Genomic DNA, 16876 nt, shown 5'->3' on the forward strand with positions numbered 1-16876 from the left:
ATTCTAGGCTAATAAATGGATTAAGAACATATAAAGTTTTCAAAAACGGATATCACGGTTAGTAGAGGCCGATCTTCGGATCGGGCGAGACGGGGTGCTCATAGCTGACCTTCCCCGATCGTACCCAAGCTCCCGAGCCGAGACAACTCCGGTGATGACGGACATGTGGCCTTCGGCACCGAGTCAGGGTTTCCTAAATTCCCCCATAAAAAATATTTAGGTGGCGACTCTGTATCTGGCAAAGCAGTCCATGTTTGGCACTTCTTTCCTAAAATCTGTTTTCTCAAAACGATTTGCCAGATTTGGACTCTTTGGTTCAAGATTAAGAACCGCGACACAAATCGAGTCCGAACTGTAGCGAGGGCCCCCACGCGGGCGCGTCTACAGTTACATTTAAGAAAACTACAGTAAGGAGTTTTTTTATGTGTTACATTAGTATTATGTTTGGATATTAATTAATGTTAATGTTGCAATAGGGACGAACACCACAAAAAAGGAACAAACACCACACCAATAACACCGCAAACAGAGTAACATCATTCATTTACAAATCACTCCACTAAATCCCCACAAAAAAAAAAAAAATAGAAACGTAAAAACCTACTTTACTCCCGCACACCCAACATTAGGAAAAAAATTCAAACAAAATCACACACAAAGGCAAACAAGTAAACTTTCAAACCCCAAATTAAGAAAATACAACATACCGAAAATAAAAAGGACTCATTGGTTTGAAAGAAAACTTCTAGAACTAAATGTAATAACTTTTCTCAAAATGGGATTTATGAGTAATTTTTCCTTATTTTTATAGTTAAACACTAAAAAATGATATCTACTTCCAAGAGTCCTGTATAAATATGAACAAACCATCTCATTTCTTTTAATAATAATAAAAAATCGTCTCCATATTTTTTACATTGATGATGATTGAAGAACAAAAAAATATTTTTTATTTTTATTTTTTGTGTCTGTTTCTATATTGATATACATAATATTTACAATTATCCATTATGAATCAAATCAATATGAATAATTTTGGTTGAATCTTAAAATTGTATGCATTCATTTGAATCTAAACAGAGGAAAGCTCATGCATTTTTAAAACAGAGATTTATACTGCATCTCAAAATTTCTCAAGTTATCTTCATACACTCTTTTTGTTTAAATTATATTTTATAAACAGTAATATTTTACATAGTACTTTAATAACTAAGGTATGATGTAAAAATTCTAAACAAGAACCACTTTCGTTGTTTTATTTTTTTAATTTGTTTTTGAATTTTGAATTTTTCATATTTTATCATTTTTGGTGATTAAAGATACTGAAATTTCTTCATATTTCATATTTAAATTGTACTTTTACATGAAAATCTACTATCTAATAATCTAATTAGAATTAAATAGTAAAATATTGGTAAAAAATTTATAAAGTCAAACATGTACTGATTTATTATTACATATATTATTATTATTATTATTATTATTATTATTATTATTACTATTATTTTTCATTAGTAATAATTTCATTTTTCCAAAAGAAATACTCAACAAATTATTTTCTAAGTGTATTTAAATTAAGTGAATCTAAATCTACAAGTAAAATTAAAAAAAATATTAAATTAAGTGAATCTAAAAAATAAAATAAAATGGTTATTATTATATAAAAAAAAAAACAGTGTGAAAGACCAAAAAATTTGAAAAAGTTTGGAAAAACAAATTAAACCAAACACTATAAATATCTCTTTTTTAAATCTTTCTTCGCTAATCTCTAATTTTACACAAATTATTCACAAATTCCTTTTTATTTTTATGTAAATTTAATAATCTAATTAAAAAATAGTGCATACATACAAAAATTGTAACACTAAACATCTACATTATGACCAACTATTTAATTATGAATAATTAACTTCTCATTGTTATCTGTATTATATTGTTACAAAATATTTCACATATTACTTTTATAATATCTTATATATGTCAATCTCTACATGTATAAATATAAATATATAAAAATGTAAATGTAAATTTATATATGTTGTTGTATTCATACATTGTCATTCTGTAATACTATATTACAATCGGATATTTTAATTTTTTAATATATATCACTTTAGTAATATAGTTATATTTGTTAAAAAAATTACGAAATTATGTATTGTTCTCCTATCAACCTATGTTCAATACATATACACATACATGTCACACAAACAAGTGTCCACAACAAACACTTTCAATAACAAATCAAGATTTTGCAAAACACATCCATCACGACAATAATTGTACTCTTTTTTTCCCTTATAGAAAAATCACATTATTGAAGAAAAATGAATTTTGAAATTCATAACAATATGATATCGCTTCAAACTCTTACTCATCAAAATATTTTTATTACAATGAGTTATAATGGTGAGCAAGAAGAAAAACAAGAAGATGGTGAAACATAAACTACAGAAGATCTATTATAACACACTCTCTAAGTAAAGTTAGTCGAGTTGAAGTAGGAATTGTCGTATTTATTGTAAAGTTTAAGAAAAACAATGTACCTCATGCACACATTTTAGTCAAATTACAAGAAAAAAAAATCAAATAATGCCTAAACATTATCGTAACAACTCAATGATATAGAAAGTAAGTACATCAAATAAAAAGTTTCGATCAATTTTTGATATGTGCTGATTACTTACAGATTCCATAATAAATTATGTAACTTGACAGTTTTATGAAAGTGATCCTGTAAATACCTATAAGTATAGATCTATGAATATCGTAAAAATAATTATGAAATTCCTATATCGATCGAAATATTAAATTATAATATTATTTCATTTTCTTAAAAAAACTATTCCACATTTTTTATATAAATAAAAATATATTAATGACTAATGTTATAATTTTTATTATGCAAAATATTCATGGTATAGGAAACGAGACTTGACAGCTCTTGATGTATAAAAATATATTACATATTAATATTAATGTATTCTTACACTAATAATATGCAAATAATATGTGATAGTGGATTCGATGAATTTTTATTATAAGATGAACTATGTTATACAAGAAAGCAACCCAAGAAGGGGGTAAATTGGGTAAATAAAAAATTTAGCTAGAAAACATATTTCAAAGACCAAGAGATTAAATGTAGCAGATAAAAATAAGTACACATAAAATAAAAGAAAGGAAAGAAGAGCTTGGCACAAGGATTTATAGTGGTTCGGCTCACTGGCCTACATCCACTCCTCAAGAGACCTCATTGAGAATTTTTTCACTAAAAATCAATGCACCACTAAGCTTCTCCTAACTTGTGAATTTTTACAAAGGACTTATTTCAATTTGTTGAGGACCTCTCAACTAAATGCCTCACTTTACAAATGTTTCACTCAGAAAATAGGGAATGATAACAAGGGGTACAATTGTCCTCTTCAACAAATATTCTCTCTCAAAAGATGGATATAAAAGTGTAAGCTCACAGATGACTCACTTAGATATGAAAGTTGAAGTATATATGAAGTATATTAAATGCTCTTGAATGCTCTGGGTATGTTGAGTTGAAGAATTGTATTGAATGAATAAGGAGAGTTTCATCTTTATAGTATTAATGACTTCTAACTGTTGGAGAGAGAAGATTTGAATCTCCTAGTCGTTGGAGGAAATCAAGGAAGAAATCTTCCAGCTGTGTTTGATCAGAGTATGGACAGACTGTATACATGTCTTAGGGAAGAGAAAAATCATTTAATGTACAAGCTTTTTATTTAATGCTCTCCTTCATAGGTCAACTTCTTGGAGAAGATATGGTACCAGAAAATCTACTCAGGGGGTCAGAGAAGATGACATACTCTACACATAAATTTGAAAAAGTGACTGAGAAAGAGGTTGTGTCAGTCCAGATCTGATTTGGCAGCTAGATTTTTAAAACCCAAATTTTACAGGTGTCGACCCTTACAATTTGGGTGTCGACCTTTTGCTTTTCTCTCTTCTCTGCGTTGAGTTTCAAATGTTCTTGATGTTGACCCTTATCATTCTTGGTGTCAACCCTTGCTGCTAGATTGTATTATGAAATTTGTCGACCCTTGTGGTTCTTGGTGTCAACCCTTGTGGTTCTTGGTGTCGACCCTTGTTACTAGATTGTATAATGAAATTTAGTGTCAACCCTTGCTGTATTGGTGTCGACCCTTGCAGCTGGAACACTTAGGCATTTTGAGCTTCACTCTAGTGTCGACCTTTGCTATCTTGGTGTCGACCCTGTCACGACCTGCTCCCCGTACCCAAGAGGTAAGCATCGTGATGGCCAGTAAACGAGATTACCTCCGGCCAATTCTTAAACAAATTAATAAACGCAAGTGAAAGAAATATGTAAGCAAGGGTACCAAAATAATCATCGGAGCTTCTTGTGACAACCCTCATTACTGTTTATTGATAACACCACTGATTACTGCTAAACTGAGACTAATCATGATAAGTAATTGAATTGATTGAAATTTTGAGCGAATTAATTGAGTGTGTCAATTTAAATGCATGTCTATCTGTTTGACTGCTAAATGATCTGTTCATATGTTATGTTTTAAACGACAAATTGAAGGCTTTATCGGTGGCCGAATCTGAAATTGATTAATGTTTTATGCTAATTGGAATTTATGTGATTTTTATGACATGTTTAATTGAAATTTGATTTGGTATGATTAAATTGGATTAAATAGTGTTAAATCACATAAGTTTGACTTATTTACCAAAATGCCATGTTAGTGTTTTATCTCTACAACACTTTGAGACTTCATTCATATCACATTTCTTCAACCATTTCCTTATACACAACCGACTAGAGAGAGAGGGATAGGAGAAATTGAGTTCATCTAGGCATTTAGCTTGGAGACTTGAAGAAATTGAAGGTTGATTGCATATTGAGCCTCTAGACTTGTAATTGAGGAACCTAGGTAAGCTTTTCATCCTCTCATTTGTGAATTGAAGTTAGTTCTTGCATGGTTCTTGGAAGATTAGAGTTTTGAAGTCAAGTTTTGGTTTAGATTGTTGGATTGAAGCTTATTTCATGCATGCATGTGCATCTCTTGAAGTTTGATGTTGTTTTCAAAGAAATTCTTGCATGCATGTCCACATTTTTGTTATAGTCCATGAATTCATCATGTTTGGGAGTGAATTAACTCATTTGATCATGCTTTGAAAGCTTTGAAGTTGATTAAATTCTTACATGTTGCATGTTCATCATGTTCTTGATGTTTTATTTGAAAATAGTGTTTAATTGACTCACCCTTGGGCTTTGATTTTACAAATTGATCTTCAAAACATGTTATATTATGAGTTTAAAGTGTTTTTCTAGAAAATGGGCCCAAGAGGTTGAGTTTTGATGACTTAAAGTTGAGTTTTGAGCATGAGGTTCAAATCTAGAAATTCTAAATTTTGGACTTATGCTCAAACGAGGAACTCCACGCTCGAGCGTACGCCTTGTGTTCATGCAGTCCGCTCAAGCAAGGAAAGTGACGCTCAAGCGTGAAATGCGTGTATCCAGTACTTTGCATGTGTTTACAGTCCGCTCGAGCGAGAGAGTTCACGCTCGAGCGAGGACTTGTGTCTCATGCTCGAGCGTAGATCGAGCGCCCGTCGAGCGTGATTTTTGTGCATCCAGTACTTTTACTATAGCTTACAGTCCGCTCGAGCGACAGAAGTCATGCTCGAACGGAGCTCATTTGTCTACATGTCTGCTCGAGCGTAGAAAGCCACGCTCGAGCGAGACCCCTGTTTTCTGAAAATTCTGAAAAGTGTTTTTAAGTGCATCTTTGCATCCTCATTCCGTCCTAGGCATTCCTAGGCCTAGTTTAAGGCATCTTAATGAGGATATTGATGTAGAACCACATCGAGGCAAATTAGGGATTAAGTTATTATTTCCTAACTATGTAGCTTAGTGTGTGTTCGTTCTGTAACTGTAGGGTTGGCATCCGAGGACGCTCTAGCTGTTTATAGCCCAGTGCTCTGTGAGTAACTATGTTGTAAAGATATGTTCAATTGAGATTATTTTATGAACAACTGATTGTACTGCTTTATGAAATGACACTATTTACTGAATGAATGTTTGTCCTATTTGTGAACTGTATTCGTGGCATCCATAGCAATTTACTGTTTCTGAACTGTTATTGCTACTGTTACAGAGATCTCTGTCGGTTCCCATGTTTGGGACCACTACTATTTACTGATATGATGGCCATCATTGACTGCTAGGTTTGTTAAGACCTACTGTACTGTTTTGCTATTGGATGTACCACATATGACTATTATAGTTTCTCAATGACTGTTATGGCATGAATTATGAGCCACAAACTGAATAACTGATATACTGATAAATGACTGTTTTCATTACTGAAAGGACATTCATTCTTAACCTCTTTACGCATATGTTATTCACTGGGCTTTAGCTTACTGTTTATATATATATGTAGGTGTTCAAGCACCAGACCGGAGTTAGGAGTGTCGGATTAGCTCTTGTTTTGTCAAGCCAACCATTGTGCCTCACTGTGAGGTTCCAAGTGCTGCCAAGCTAAGGCTGCTTTAGGGTGTTTTAGATTTCCTCCTTTCTGTATCTGTTTGTATAGACTGTATAGACCATTACTATATTGTTATGGTAGGGACTTGGTCCCTAACCCGAATGCTTGTATATGTATGTATGTATTGTTTATGTGAATATGTGTAAAAAAGTCTTTTGCATACACACTGTCACAGCTCATTGGATATCTTTTAATTACTGTTGTGGCTTTCGCCAGCCCCCTGTACTCTGTATTATTATTATTACTATTAAGCAGGCCTTCGGTAATCTCGGATTACTGGCCGGTTACGGTGCTAAACCCATAGGGACGGGTTTGGGTCGTGACACTTCTATTTTTATTACAAAATTTATTGACCAAAAAGGCCGATATTTACATATAAAAATATCATAAAAGTGTTGTGTGTGTCTATTCCGCAGCCCTGCCTCTAAGACTTTCCAAAAGCTATTTCTGAATTGCATGTTTCCTGAAAATTGGTAAACAACTATCAGCACATGGCAGAGTGAGAAATATTATACCAAGAGTATAAGGGACACGAAATAACCATGGATAGTTATGTAGTCAAAACATTTGTATAACTCAGTTTGGTACACAAAACATTAGTAACCAAATCATTTAAGTAGCAGAAACTGAAATACAGATATTATGTAAATATATAACCATAACCATGGTACAGAACAGAATAGAATAGATGTCACAGAAGCGATAGTCTGAACAGAGGTACGGATTCAAGAGATGGCTCATATGGATTCTAGAGGTAGCTCCCACAATAGTGTAGCACTTAGCTCCGCACAGCACTTTGGTCCGTACAGAACAGAGGTCAATGGATCCATGACAAACAGAGGACCACAAAGTGGTCAAACAGAGGCCAATGGTTATTTAAGTCTCCCAAGGCGTGGGACTCCCGTGACGGTACTTACAAAACATAATTGTTTATAAGGTCATAATCAAATATTCTTTAAAAGTAAAACAAACATATCCATGGATTTCTTTTTAAGCAAATAGGGTTCAGAAATAAAGCCACGTAACTGAAACCTTTATAAAACATAACTTTTATTAATATACTAATAAAACATAACTTGTATAAAATAGATTCTGGTAAGTCAAAATATACGTAAAATACATTTTGGTGACTCAAGGTAGAATATAACTCACCTTAACTTTAATACCTTACTCTTTCTTTCCATTATCAAAGATCTTTTCAGCTTCTACTATTTTTTCCTTCTTCCTCTCTTTTCTTTCTTTCGTTTCTTTCTTTCTTCTTTCTTTTCCTTTCTTTCCAGGATCACCACCTCCTTATTTATAAGGAGGTGCGAGCGTCAGTTGGCCAACACGTGGCCCGACGCATCTCTCTCTCTAGATTCGTTCAATAATTACATAGATTTATTCTTATCCTTAATAGATATTTAAGATAATTACCCTTTGACCTAATATTTTAATATAATTATATAAATTAATTAATTCTTAATTAAATTACACTTTATCGTATACCAATAGAAAATAAATTATTTATTTTACTACCACATCCATTATTATTATTATTATTATTATTATCTATATTATTATTATTTATATTTTGACCCCTAAACTTTTAATAATTATATTATTTTACAAAATTCTGCATAATAATATATAATAAATTATATATTTTCTGAACTGAGATTAAATAATATTAGATAAATTTTATAGAATAATAAAAAATCTGGGTTGTTACATACCCTTAGACCTATTTTAATCATGGATAAAGTTTTGCAACCAAGTGCTAATCTCATGTTTTGAGCAGCTAAAAACCATTGAAAAACAACATTCTAGAGCCATATAACTTTTAGAAACATGAAGCACAATTTTTATACTATTATTTTGAAAACTTTGAATAACAAAATAAATTCAAAATATTTGTCAATAATCAAAATCAATAGAAATCTAAAGTTGAATAACCTTGGGGCTAACAATCTCCCTTTTTTTACGATGACAAATATTTAAAGTTTTCAAAATATGAGTGGAAGCATTAAGAAGTATTTTTCAAGGAGTTTTGTAAATAAAAAAATGAGATCGAAAACTCCCTCTATAAAAAAAGGGCTTTGAGGCCATAATAAGGATAACTCAAAATATGTATGTAAAGGAGATTTTCAATTGATACAACAATAGAGTAAGCTTGCTCTGTAAATGTGCACAAAACCATTCATTAGTAAAGCTAAATTCTTCAGTTTATTTTTATTGAATGAAATCACAAACATTGAATGAAATCCCAAGCTTTTGAAAACAAATTCCATAATGCTCCAAGTACAATCATGCATAATCAATTACAAATAGCAGCATGTCTTCATACCATTAAAGAGATTAGCACAAAGTGTCTATGTTCCCAAAAATATCCATATACATCATCAATTTCTCAACTTGTGTTACCCAAAAAGTGTTGTATATCTAGGCATCCATATTTATCTAGTTTTCGTAACAGTTAATCACGGCTAAAAGCTATAAAAACATCCAATTAACCAACTATAATTAGAGCCAACTACAACAATAGATTTCTCCAAATTTCTCATTAACAAAAAGAGGGGGTCAGGACATCAGCAAAATGGAGGAGGAGAACGAGGCCAATGCGGGGTAGCTTCGTGCTAACCTTGGGCAAACCATAGCATGAACTTGCAGATTTGTTTAACCAAATCATTGTCCCAGCACTATTGGAAGATTTGACGAAATTCTTCATTGGAGTCTTTGATCCTGTATATTGCAATCACTATACTTTCAACACTTTCTTTAGCAGTTGCAATGACTTGGGATTGCTGCAGTTTCATGCGATCAGTGTCATTTTGCATTTCAGTTTGTTGAGAAACAAGTTGGAGAACCAATGAGGCCAATTTATCCACTTTTTGTTCCAAGGCAAAGGAGGATGAAGTAGGGACAATGTAAGAGGATGAAGGAATGTCAGAGGTAGGGATGGATTAGGAATCTAGGTTTAGATTGTTAAACCTAGAATTGATTGAAGCAATCTCATCCATTAGGGGACCTTGAACTATGAAATCGAGATGGTTGATTTTTTTTTAGAGAGAGAAGATGTCAGAAGAAGGTAGTGGAGAAGAGGGACCAGGGGTGGAGAAAGCAAGTGTGGGACTGGGAAGAGAAGAGCTAGGGTAGAAAGACCAAAGGAAGACACAGTTTTCTTGGTCATGGTCCAAATGTAGTTGACCAGTGAATATCCCATGTTTCTAAGAGTTTCAGCCCCATAACACGAGGAGTCTCGAGGGACTTTTTCTTCCCCCTTTAGATCAATTTTGAAATGCTTGAAGATTTTAGTAAAAATCATTCCATAGGGAAGGGTTTGATTATTTTGTTTGTGGGCATTTTTGATACAGTGGATATTTAAAAATTTGAAATCAGTGAGAGTGCTAGTGGATAGTTCCCAAATGAGATAAGTGTGACCATAGGTCACAGCATCAAAGCGACCGGACCTAGGGATAATGTTGCGGGTGATGATGTGATGTTACAGTCTTAGTTCTAGGGAACGATCTTTCCCAGAGACAGTGACAAGATGATTTAGGTCGGGGTTGTTTGCAAGGAGACGGAGACCAGTGAGATGAGAGTATTATGGTGGTTTAAGAGTTATAGATGGATTAACCCTGTGTTCATCATTTGAAGTTTTCAGAATAGAGTTAAAGACAGAGGATGTCAGAGTGAAAGGGACACTCTTTACAAAACAGTCGAGGGTATGAGGAGAAGTGTCCTCATCACAAGATAGATTCTCAAAAAACTCTTTGATGAGTGTGGGGTAAATATCACAGTCAAGTTTCAAAAGAGATGACCACTTTTGGTTATCGAACCAGGCTTTTACGGGAATAGAATGTTTTTCAAAAAATGCGAGGTCTATGGTATGTCCAGAGATTACCTTTCGAAGATTGAAGTCCTTGTTAAAGGCAGATTGGCATTCAGGGTTCTTGAATCAATGTACGAGAGGAGAATCAGCGACGACAGTGGAAGTGGAGGAGGTTCGAGGTCGTTTTCTTGTCGCAATAGGAAGAGGGACTTGAGAAACCATGGAGAGGAAGAATAGAGATCGCGAGTGAGATGGAAGAGAATCAGAATATTGATCGTCGGAGAAAATTGCCAGAATAGGAAAAGGGGCTAGGGCTAGATTTTATGAGGTGTCGCAGAAGAAAAGGGAAGGGTCGTGGTGTATATATATAACCTTGAGAAGGTGTCGACCCTTGTGAAGAGAGGGGTCGACCCTTTGAATTTGAAGAGACCGTGCGACAAACACCTTATCCAAAAGGCAGGTGTCGACCTTTAGGGGAAGGGGGTTGACACTAAAAAGTAGTGTCCTCGGATTTATCAGGTGTCGACACCTTCGAAGAGAGGTGCCGACCCTAAGCAACAAAAGGCACAAGCCTAGTTCATAAGGTGTCAACCCTTAAAGTGGGGGGTCGACCTTTAAGGGTTGTAGAAGGCAAAAACTAGTGTTTTTCACATCAAATTTCTCAAAGAAGCAAAATAACAAATAGTTTTAACATCACACAGGAATATTTAACATACCAAGCTCAGTTCGTATATAATAGAAATGTTCTTCATTGAGAGGCCTTGTAAAGATATTGGCCAATTGTTGACTTGTAGGCACAAATTCGAGTTCAATGTCACCTTTAAGTACATGATCTCGTAGAAAGTGATGCCTTATTTCAATGTGTTTAGTGCGTGAGTATTGTATGGGATTTTTTGAAAGATTAATGGCACTAGTGTTATCGCATTTAATAGGTATGTGATCAAATGAAGTCCAAAATTAAGAAGTTGTTATTTCATCCAAAGAATTTGAGTACAAGAATTAGCGGCAGCAATATATTCAGCTTCAGCTGCAGATAAAGCCACGGAATTTTGTTTTTTACAAAACCAAGATATGAGTGAATTTCCAAGAAAATGACAAGTGCCACTAGTGCGGTCAAGTCTACATCCCGCAAAGTTGGCATCTGAATAACCATAAAGATCGCAAACATTTGTTTTAGGGTACCAAAGCCCCAAAAGTGGAGTGTCAATGAGATATCTAAAAATGCGTTTTACTGAAGTGATGTGTGAATCTTTTGGAGATGATTGAAAACGAGCACACATACAAACACTAAACATGATATCGGGTCTACTAGCTGTTAGATAGAGTGAGAAACCAATCATATCTCAATATTTCTTTTCGTCTACCGGTTTACTTTATTCATCTTTGTCGATTTTAATCGATGTGCTCATGGGAGTTATTGCAGGTTTTGACAAATCCATTTCAAACATTTTGAGAAGATCTTTGATATATTTGGCTTGAGATAGATGAATGCCATCTTGGGTTTGTTTTATTTGCAATTCGAGAAAGTATGTCAACTCTCCCATCATACTCATTTCAAATTTGCCTTGCATATCCTTAGCAAATTCCTCACGTAAAGATTCATTAGTGGTTCCGAATATGATATCATCAACATAAATTTGAACAATAAGCATATCATCATTTTTGGTTTTTATAAAAAGAGTGGTATCAATTTTCCCACGAGGAAAACCCTTTTCAATAAGAAAATTGCTCAAGAGTTCATACGAAGCTTTAGGGGCTTGTTTCAAACCATACAAGCCTTTTGAAAGTTTATAAACATGGTTCGAGTGTTTGTGGTTTTCAAAACCAGGAGGTTGTTCAACATACATTTCCTCCGGAATATACCCATGTAAAAAAGCACTTTTCACATCCATTTGATAAATTTTAAAATTTCTAAAACAAGCAAATGCAAGCAACATGCGAATGGCTTCAAGGCGTACAACAGGTGCAAATGTTTCATCAGAATCAATGCCTTCTTCTTGGTTATAACCTGGGGCTACAAGTCTAGCTTTGTTTCGAATAACAACCCCGGATTCATCCATTTTGTTACAAAAAACCCATTTAGTTCTAATAACGGAATGATCCCTAGGACGAAGAGTCAAAAACCAAATTTCATTTTTTTCAAACTGATTTAACTTTTCTTATATAGCAAAAATCTAGTTTTCATCATGTTCAGCCTCAAAAAAAGTTTTTGGCTCAATTTGAGAAACAAAAGCTAAATTGCCACAAACTTTATGAATAGAAGAACGAGTTCTTACACCTTGTGTGACATCTCCTATAATGAGATCTTTAGGATGTCCATGAGCATACTTACATTCTTTGGGTAGATCATTTTCCTTCGTTGGATGGGTATATTTTTTTTTGAAGGTCTTCCATAGAGACTTCAATATTTGGTTCCGAAGAATAAAGTTCATCATTTTCCGATAAGTAAATGCCTTCAATTCTTGGATTAGAATCTACAACTTCATCAATAGCAATATTCTTGGAAGCAAAGGAGTTAGATTCATCCAAAGCAACATGTATGGATTCTTCAACGAGTAAAGTTCTCTTATTAAAGACACGATATGCTTTACAAGAATTTGCATAGCCAAGAAAACACGGCTTCATCAGATTTTGCATCAAACTTTCTAAGATTTTCTTTATTGTTATTAAGTACAAAACATTTACAGCCAAATGCACGAAAATGACCAATGTTGGGTTTTCTACCTTTCCATAATTCATATGGTGTTTTCTTAAGTATGGGTCTAATCATGGCACGATTAGTAACATAACAAGCTGTATTGACGACTTCCGTCCAAAAATATCTTGGCAAATTATTTTCACAAAGTATAGTCTAAGCCATTTCCTCAATAACTCTATTTTTTCTTTCTACCACACCATTTTGTTGAGGGGTTCGAGGAGCAGAAAAATTATGATCAATGCCATGCTCATTATAAAATAGAATAAACTCATCATTATCAAATTCTTTACCATGATCACTTGTAATGCTACAAATAGTAAGACTAATCATGTTTTGAATAAGTTTACAAAGAGCTATAAATGCAGAGAACGTATTACTTTTGTGTGCAAAGAAAATCACCCAAGTGAATCGAGTATAGTCATCCACACAAATACCACCAAGGCTTAAGTTCTAGAAGGTCCGAACAAGTCAATATGCAACAATTGAAGAAGTCTAGAAGTGGAAATAATATTTTTAGATTTGAAAGAAACTCTTGTTTGTTTTCCTTGTTGACAAGCATTACAAAGTCTATCTTTTTCAAAATCAATTTTTGGTAAACCTACAACCAAATCAAGTTTTGAGAGTTTTGAGAGCAAATCCATATGAGCATGTCCTGGCATTCTATGCCACAACCATCCAGATTCATTTGTTGCAGATAAGCACTTAACATCATGATTAGAAGATAAACTATACAAATCAAATACATATTCATTTTCATGCATGTGACCAACGAAAAGTACTTTGTTATCAACATAATTTTTAATGGTGCAATGAGATTTTTCAAAAGTGACATGATTGCCTTTATCGTACATTTGACTAATACTAAGCAAGTTATGTTTTAACCCTTTATCAAGTAACACATTTTTGATAATGGGTGAAAAAGTTTTACCAATACTGCCTTCGCCGATGATTTTTCCCTTACTATTGTCTCCGAAGGTTACATGACCTCCTTCTTTGGATTTAAGAGTTAAGAACATTGCTCTATTGCCGGTCATGTGTCTTGAGCACACATTGTCAAGGCACCACCGGTTGTTGCTGTATTTTGACCTAAAGCACACCTGCAAAAATTAGATTTTTGTTGGCCTTTTGGTACACATTCTTTTTTGGGTCTATGAGAGTTAGGAGTTGAAGTGTTTTTGGGAACCCACTTCTTTTTCATTTTAACAAATGAGTTTCTCTTAGCAGGACATGAAGAAGAGATGTGACATTTTCTTCCACAATAATGACATGTGAGATGAAAATAGTTAGATGATGCATGAACAAGGGTCTTTTTGGAAGTTTTTGCTTTTGAAAAAGGTTTATAGCCAATCCCCATTCTTCTAAAGATTTGACTTTGACTTTTGAGAATTTTATCTAAGGTATCTTTACCTTGAGTAAATTTTGAAAGAACATGTTTTAAATCTTCTATGTTTTCATTTAAGACAATTTTTTCCTTTTTCAAAATTTAATTTTCCTTTTGCAAATCATCTACTTTCTTTTCAAAAATGAAAATTTCTTTTTCCTTTGAAAATTCTTTCTCCTTTTCCATTGTCAACACTTCATTTTCTAAAGTATTGATCTTAGAAGTCAAGGATTCCTTTTCTTAAGATAAACTTGAGATCATTTTCTTTTGACAACTACTTTTCATACTTAATTTTTTAAATTCAACATGTAACTCATCAAAAGCAGTTTGTAATTCATCAAAGGTAAATGAGTCATCATTAACCTCATCTTCAAGTGCCATCAAGCATAGATTTGCGACTTCATTTTTGCAAGTATCCGTCTCTAAGTCAATGTCATCACTATCTTCTCTCCATGCTGCGATTATGGCTTTCTTCTTATCCTTCTCGAATTGTTTTTTGAGCTCTGGACATTCCGATTTGTAATGTCTCGACTTCTTACATTCATAGCAAGTAACTTCAGATTTTTTATGACTTTTTCCTCTTTGAAGATCTTTTCTTGTTTCTTCTTCACAAACCTTTTGAATCTTTTTGGTAATGAAAGCCATTTCTTCATCTTCCTTTGAAGCATCTCCTTCTTCCTCTTGAGATTTTGAGGTAGACTTGAAAGTTATCCATTTTCTTCTTATTCTTGTCTTCTTCTTCTTTTCCTTTTTGCATGATAATCTCATGGGTTAGGAGAGATCCCATTAGCTCATCAAGACTCAATGTTGATAAGCCTATTGCTTCTATTACTGCAATAACTTTATTATCCTAACTTTTTGGCAATGATCGGAGGACTTTTCTAACAATTTCTGCATTAGTGTAAGTCTTCTGAAGAGATTTGAGGCTGTTTATAATATCTGTAAAGCGAGTGAATATTTGGGATATGTTCTCATCTGGTTTCATCTTGAAGAGCTCATAATTATTAACAAGTAAGCTCACTCTAGATTCTTTAACTTGAGTGGTTCCCTCATGATTTACAATAAGTTTATCCCATATTTCTTTCACTATGGTACAAGTGCATATTCTGTTAAACTCAGTAGCATCAAGTGCATAACACAACATATTAATAGCTTTAGTGTTTAATTGAATATCTTTATAATCGGCACTAGTCCATTCATTCTTAAGTTTGGGTACTAGCAGACCATTCATCACAGATGATTTTCCAAACTCATAGTCAGTAGATTTGATATGCATAATCATACGGGTTCTCTAATAGTTAAAATTTGTGCCATTGTAGAAGGGTGGTCTGTTTGAGACTTGACCTTCAAGAAGAGAGGAGCTAGGGGTTACCATAGATCACTCTAATACGGTTAAGTCACAATATTAAAGATGAGGCTCTGATACCAATTGTTATACAGGAAAACAATCCAAGAGGGGGGTGAATTGGGTAAATAAAAAATTTAGCTAGAAAATAGATTTTAAGGACCAAGAGATTAAATGCAGTAGATAAAAATAAGTACATAGAAAATAAAAGAACGGAAAGAAGAGCTTCACACGAGGATTTATAGTGGTTCGGCTCACCAGCCTACATCCACTCCTTAAAAGACCTTATTGAGAATTTCTTCACTAAGAATCAATGCACCACCAAGCTTCTTCTAGCTTGTGGATTTTTACAAGGACACTTCAATATGTTAAGGACCTCTCAACTAAATGCCTCACCTTATAAATGTTTCACTCAGAAATAGGGAACGACAACAAGGGGTACAATTGTCCTCTTTAACAAATATTCTCTCTCAAAAGATTGATATGAAAGTGTAAGCTCACAAATGACTCACTCAGATATGAAAGTTGAAGTATAAATGAAGTATATTAAATGCTCTTGATTGCTCTTGAATGCTCTGCGTATACTGAATTGAAGAAGTGAATGAGAGCTTCATTTTTACAGTATTAATGGCTTCTAGCTGTTGGAGAGAGGAGATTTGAATCTCCTAGCTGTTGGATCAAATCAAGGAGGAGATCTTCCAGCTGTGTTTGATCAGAGTATGGACAGACTGTATACATGTCTTGGGGAAGAGAAGGATCATTTAATGTACAAGCTTTTCATTTAATGCTCTTCTTCATAGGTCAACTTCTTGGAGAAGATATGCCCGAAAATCTACTCAGGGGTCAGAGAAGATGACATACTTTGAGCATAAATCTAAAATAGTGACTGAGAAAGAGGCTGTGTTAATCCATAGTTGATTTGGCAGCTAGATTTTTAAAACCCAGATTTTACAGGTGTCAACCCTTGCAACTTGGGTGTCGACCTTTCTCTTTTCTTTCTTCTTTGCATTGTGTCTCAAATGTTCTTAGTGTCGACCCTTGCTGCTAGATTGTATTCTGAAATTTGGTGTCGATTCTTGTGGTTCTT

General features: G+C 33.8%; 1 protein-coding gene across 1 annotated transcript; it reads right to left on the reverse strand.

Annotated features, from left to right (window-relative positions):
• Positions 1–15294: 15294 nt before the first annotated feature.
• On the reverse strand, positions 15295–15726 carry LOC145797975 (uncharacterized). Its single transcript, XM_082885417.1, has one exon. It carries the CDS (start codon positions 15724–15726, stop codon positions 15295–15297), a length of 432 nt encoding a protein of 143 aa, XP_082741543.1.
• Between the last annotated feature and the right edge of the window lie 1150 nt (positions 15727–16876).

This window comes from Camellia sinensis, chromosome 8 (assembly GCF_055761805.1).
Source record: "Camellia sinensis isolate YWXY chromosome 8, ASM5576180v1, whole genome shotgun sequence".
In the NCBI taxonomy this organism is placed as follows: domain Eukaryota; kingdom Viridiplantae; phylum Streptophyta; class Magnoliopsida; order Ericales; family Theaceae; genus Camellia; species Camellia sinensis.

Bases quoted from the DNA above. Each gene is read 5' to 3' on its own strand.
- LOC145797975 (XM_082885417.1), bottom strand. From the start codon at position 15,726: ATGATTATGCATATCAAATCTACTGACTATGAGTTTGGAAAATCATCT.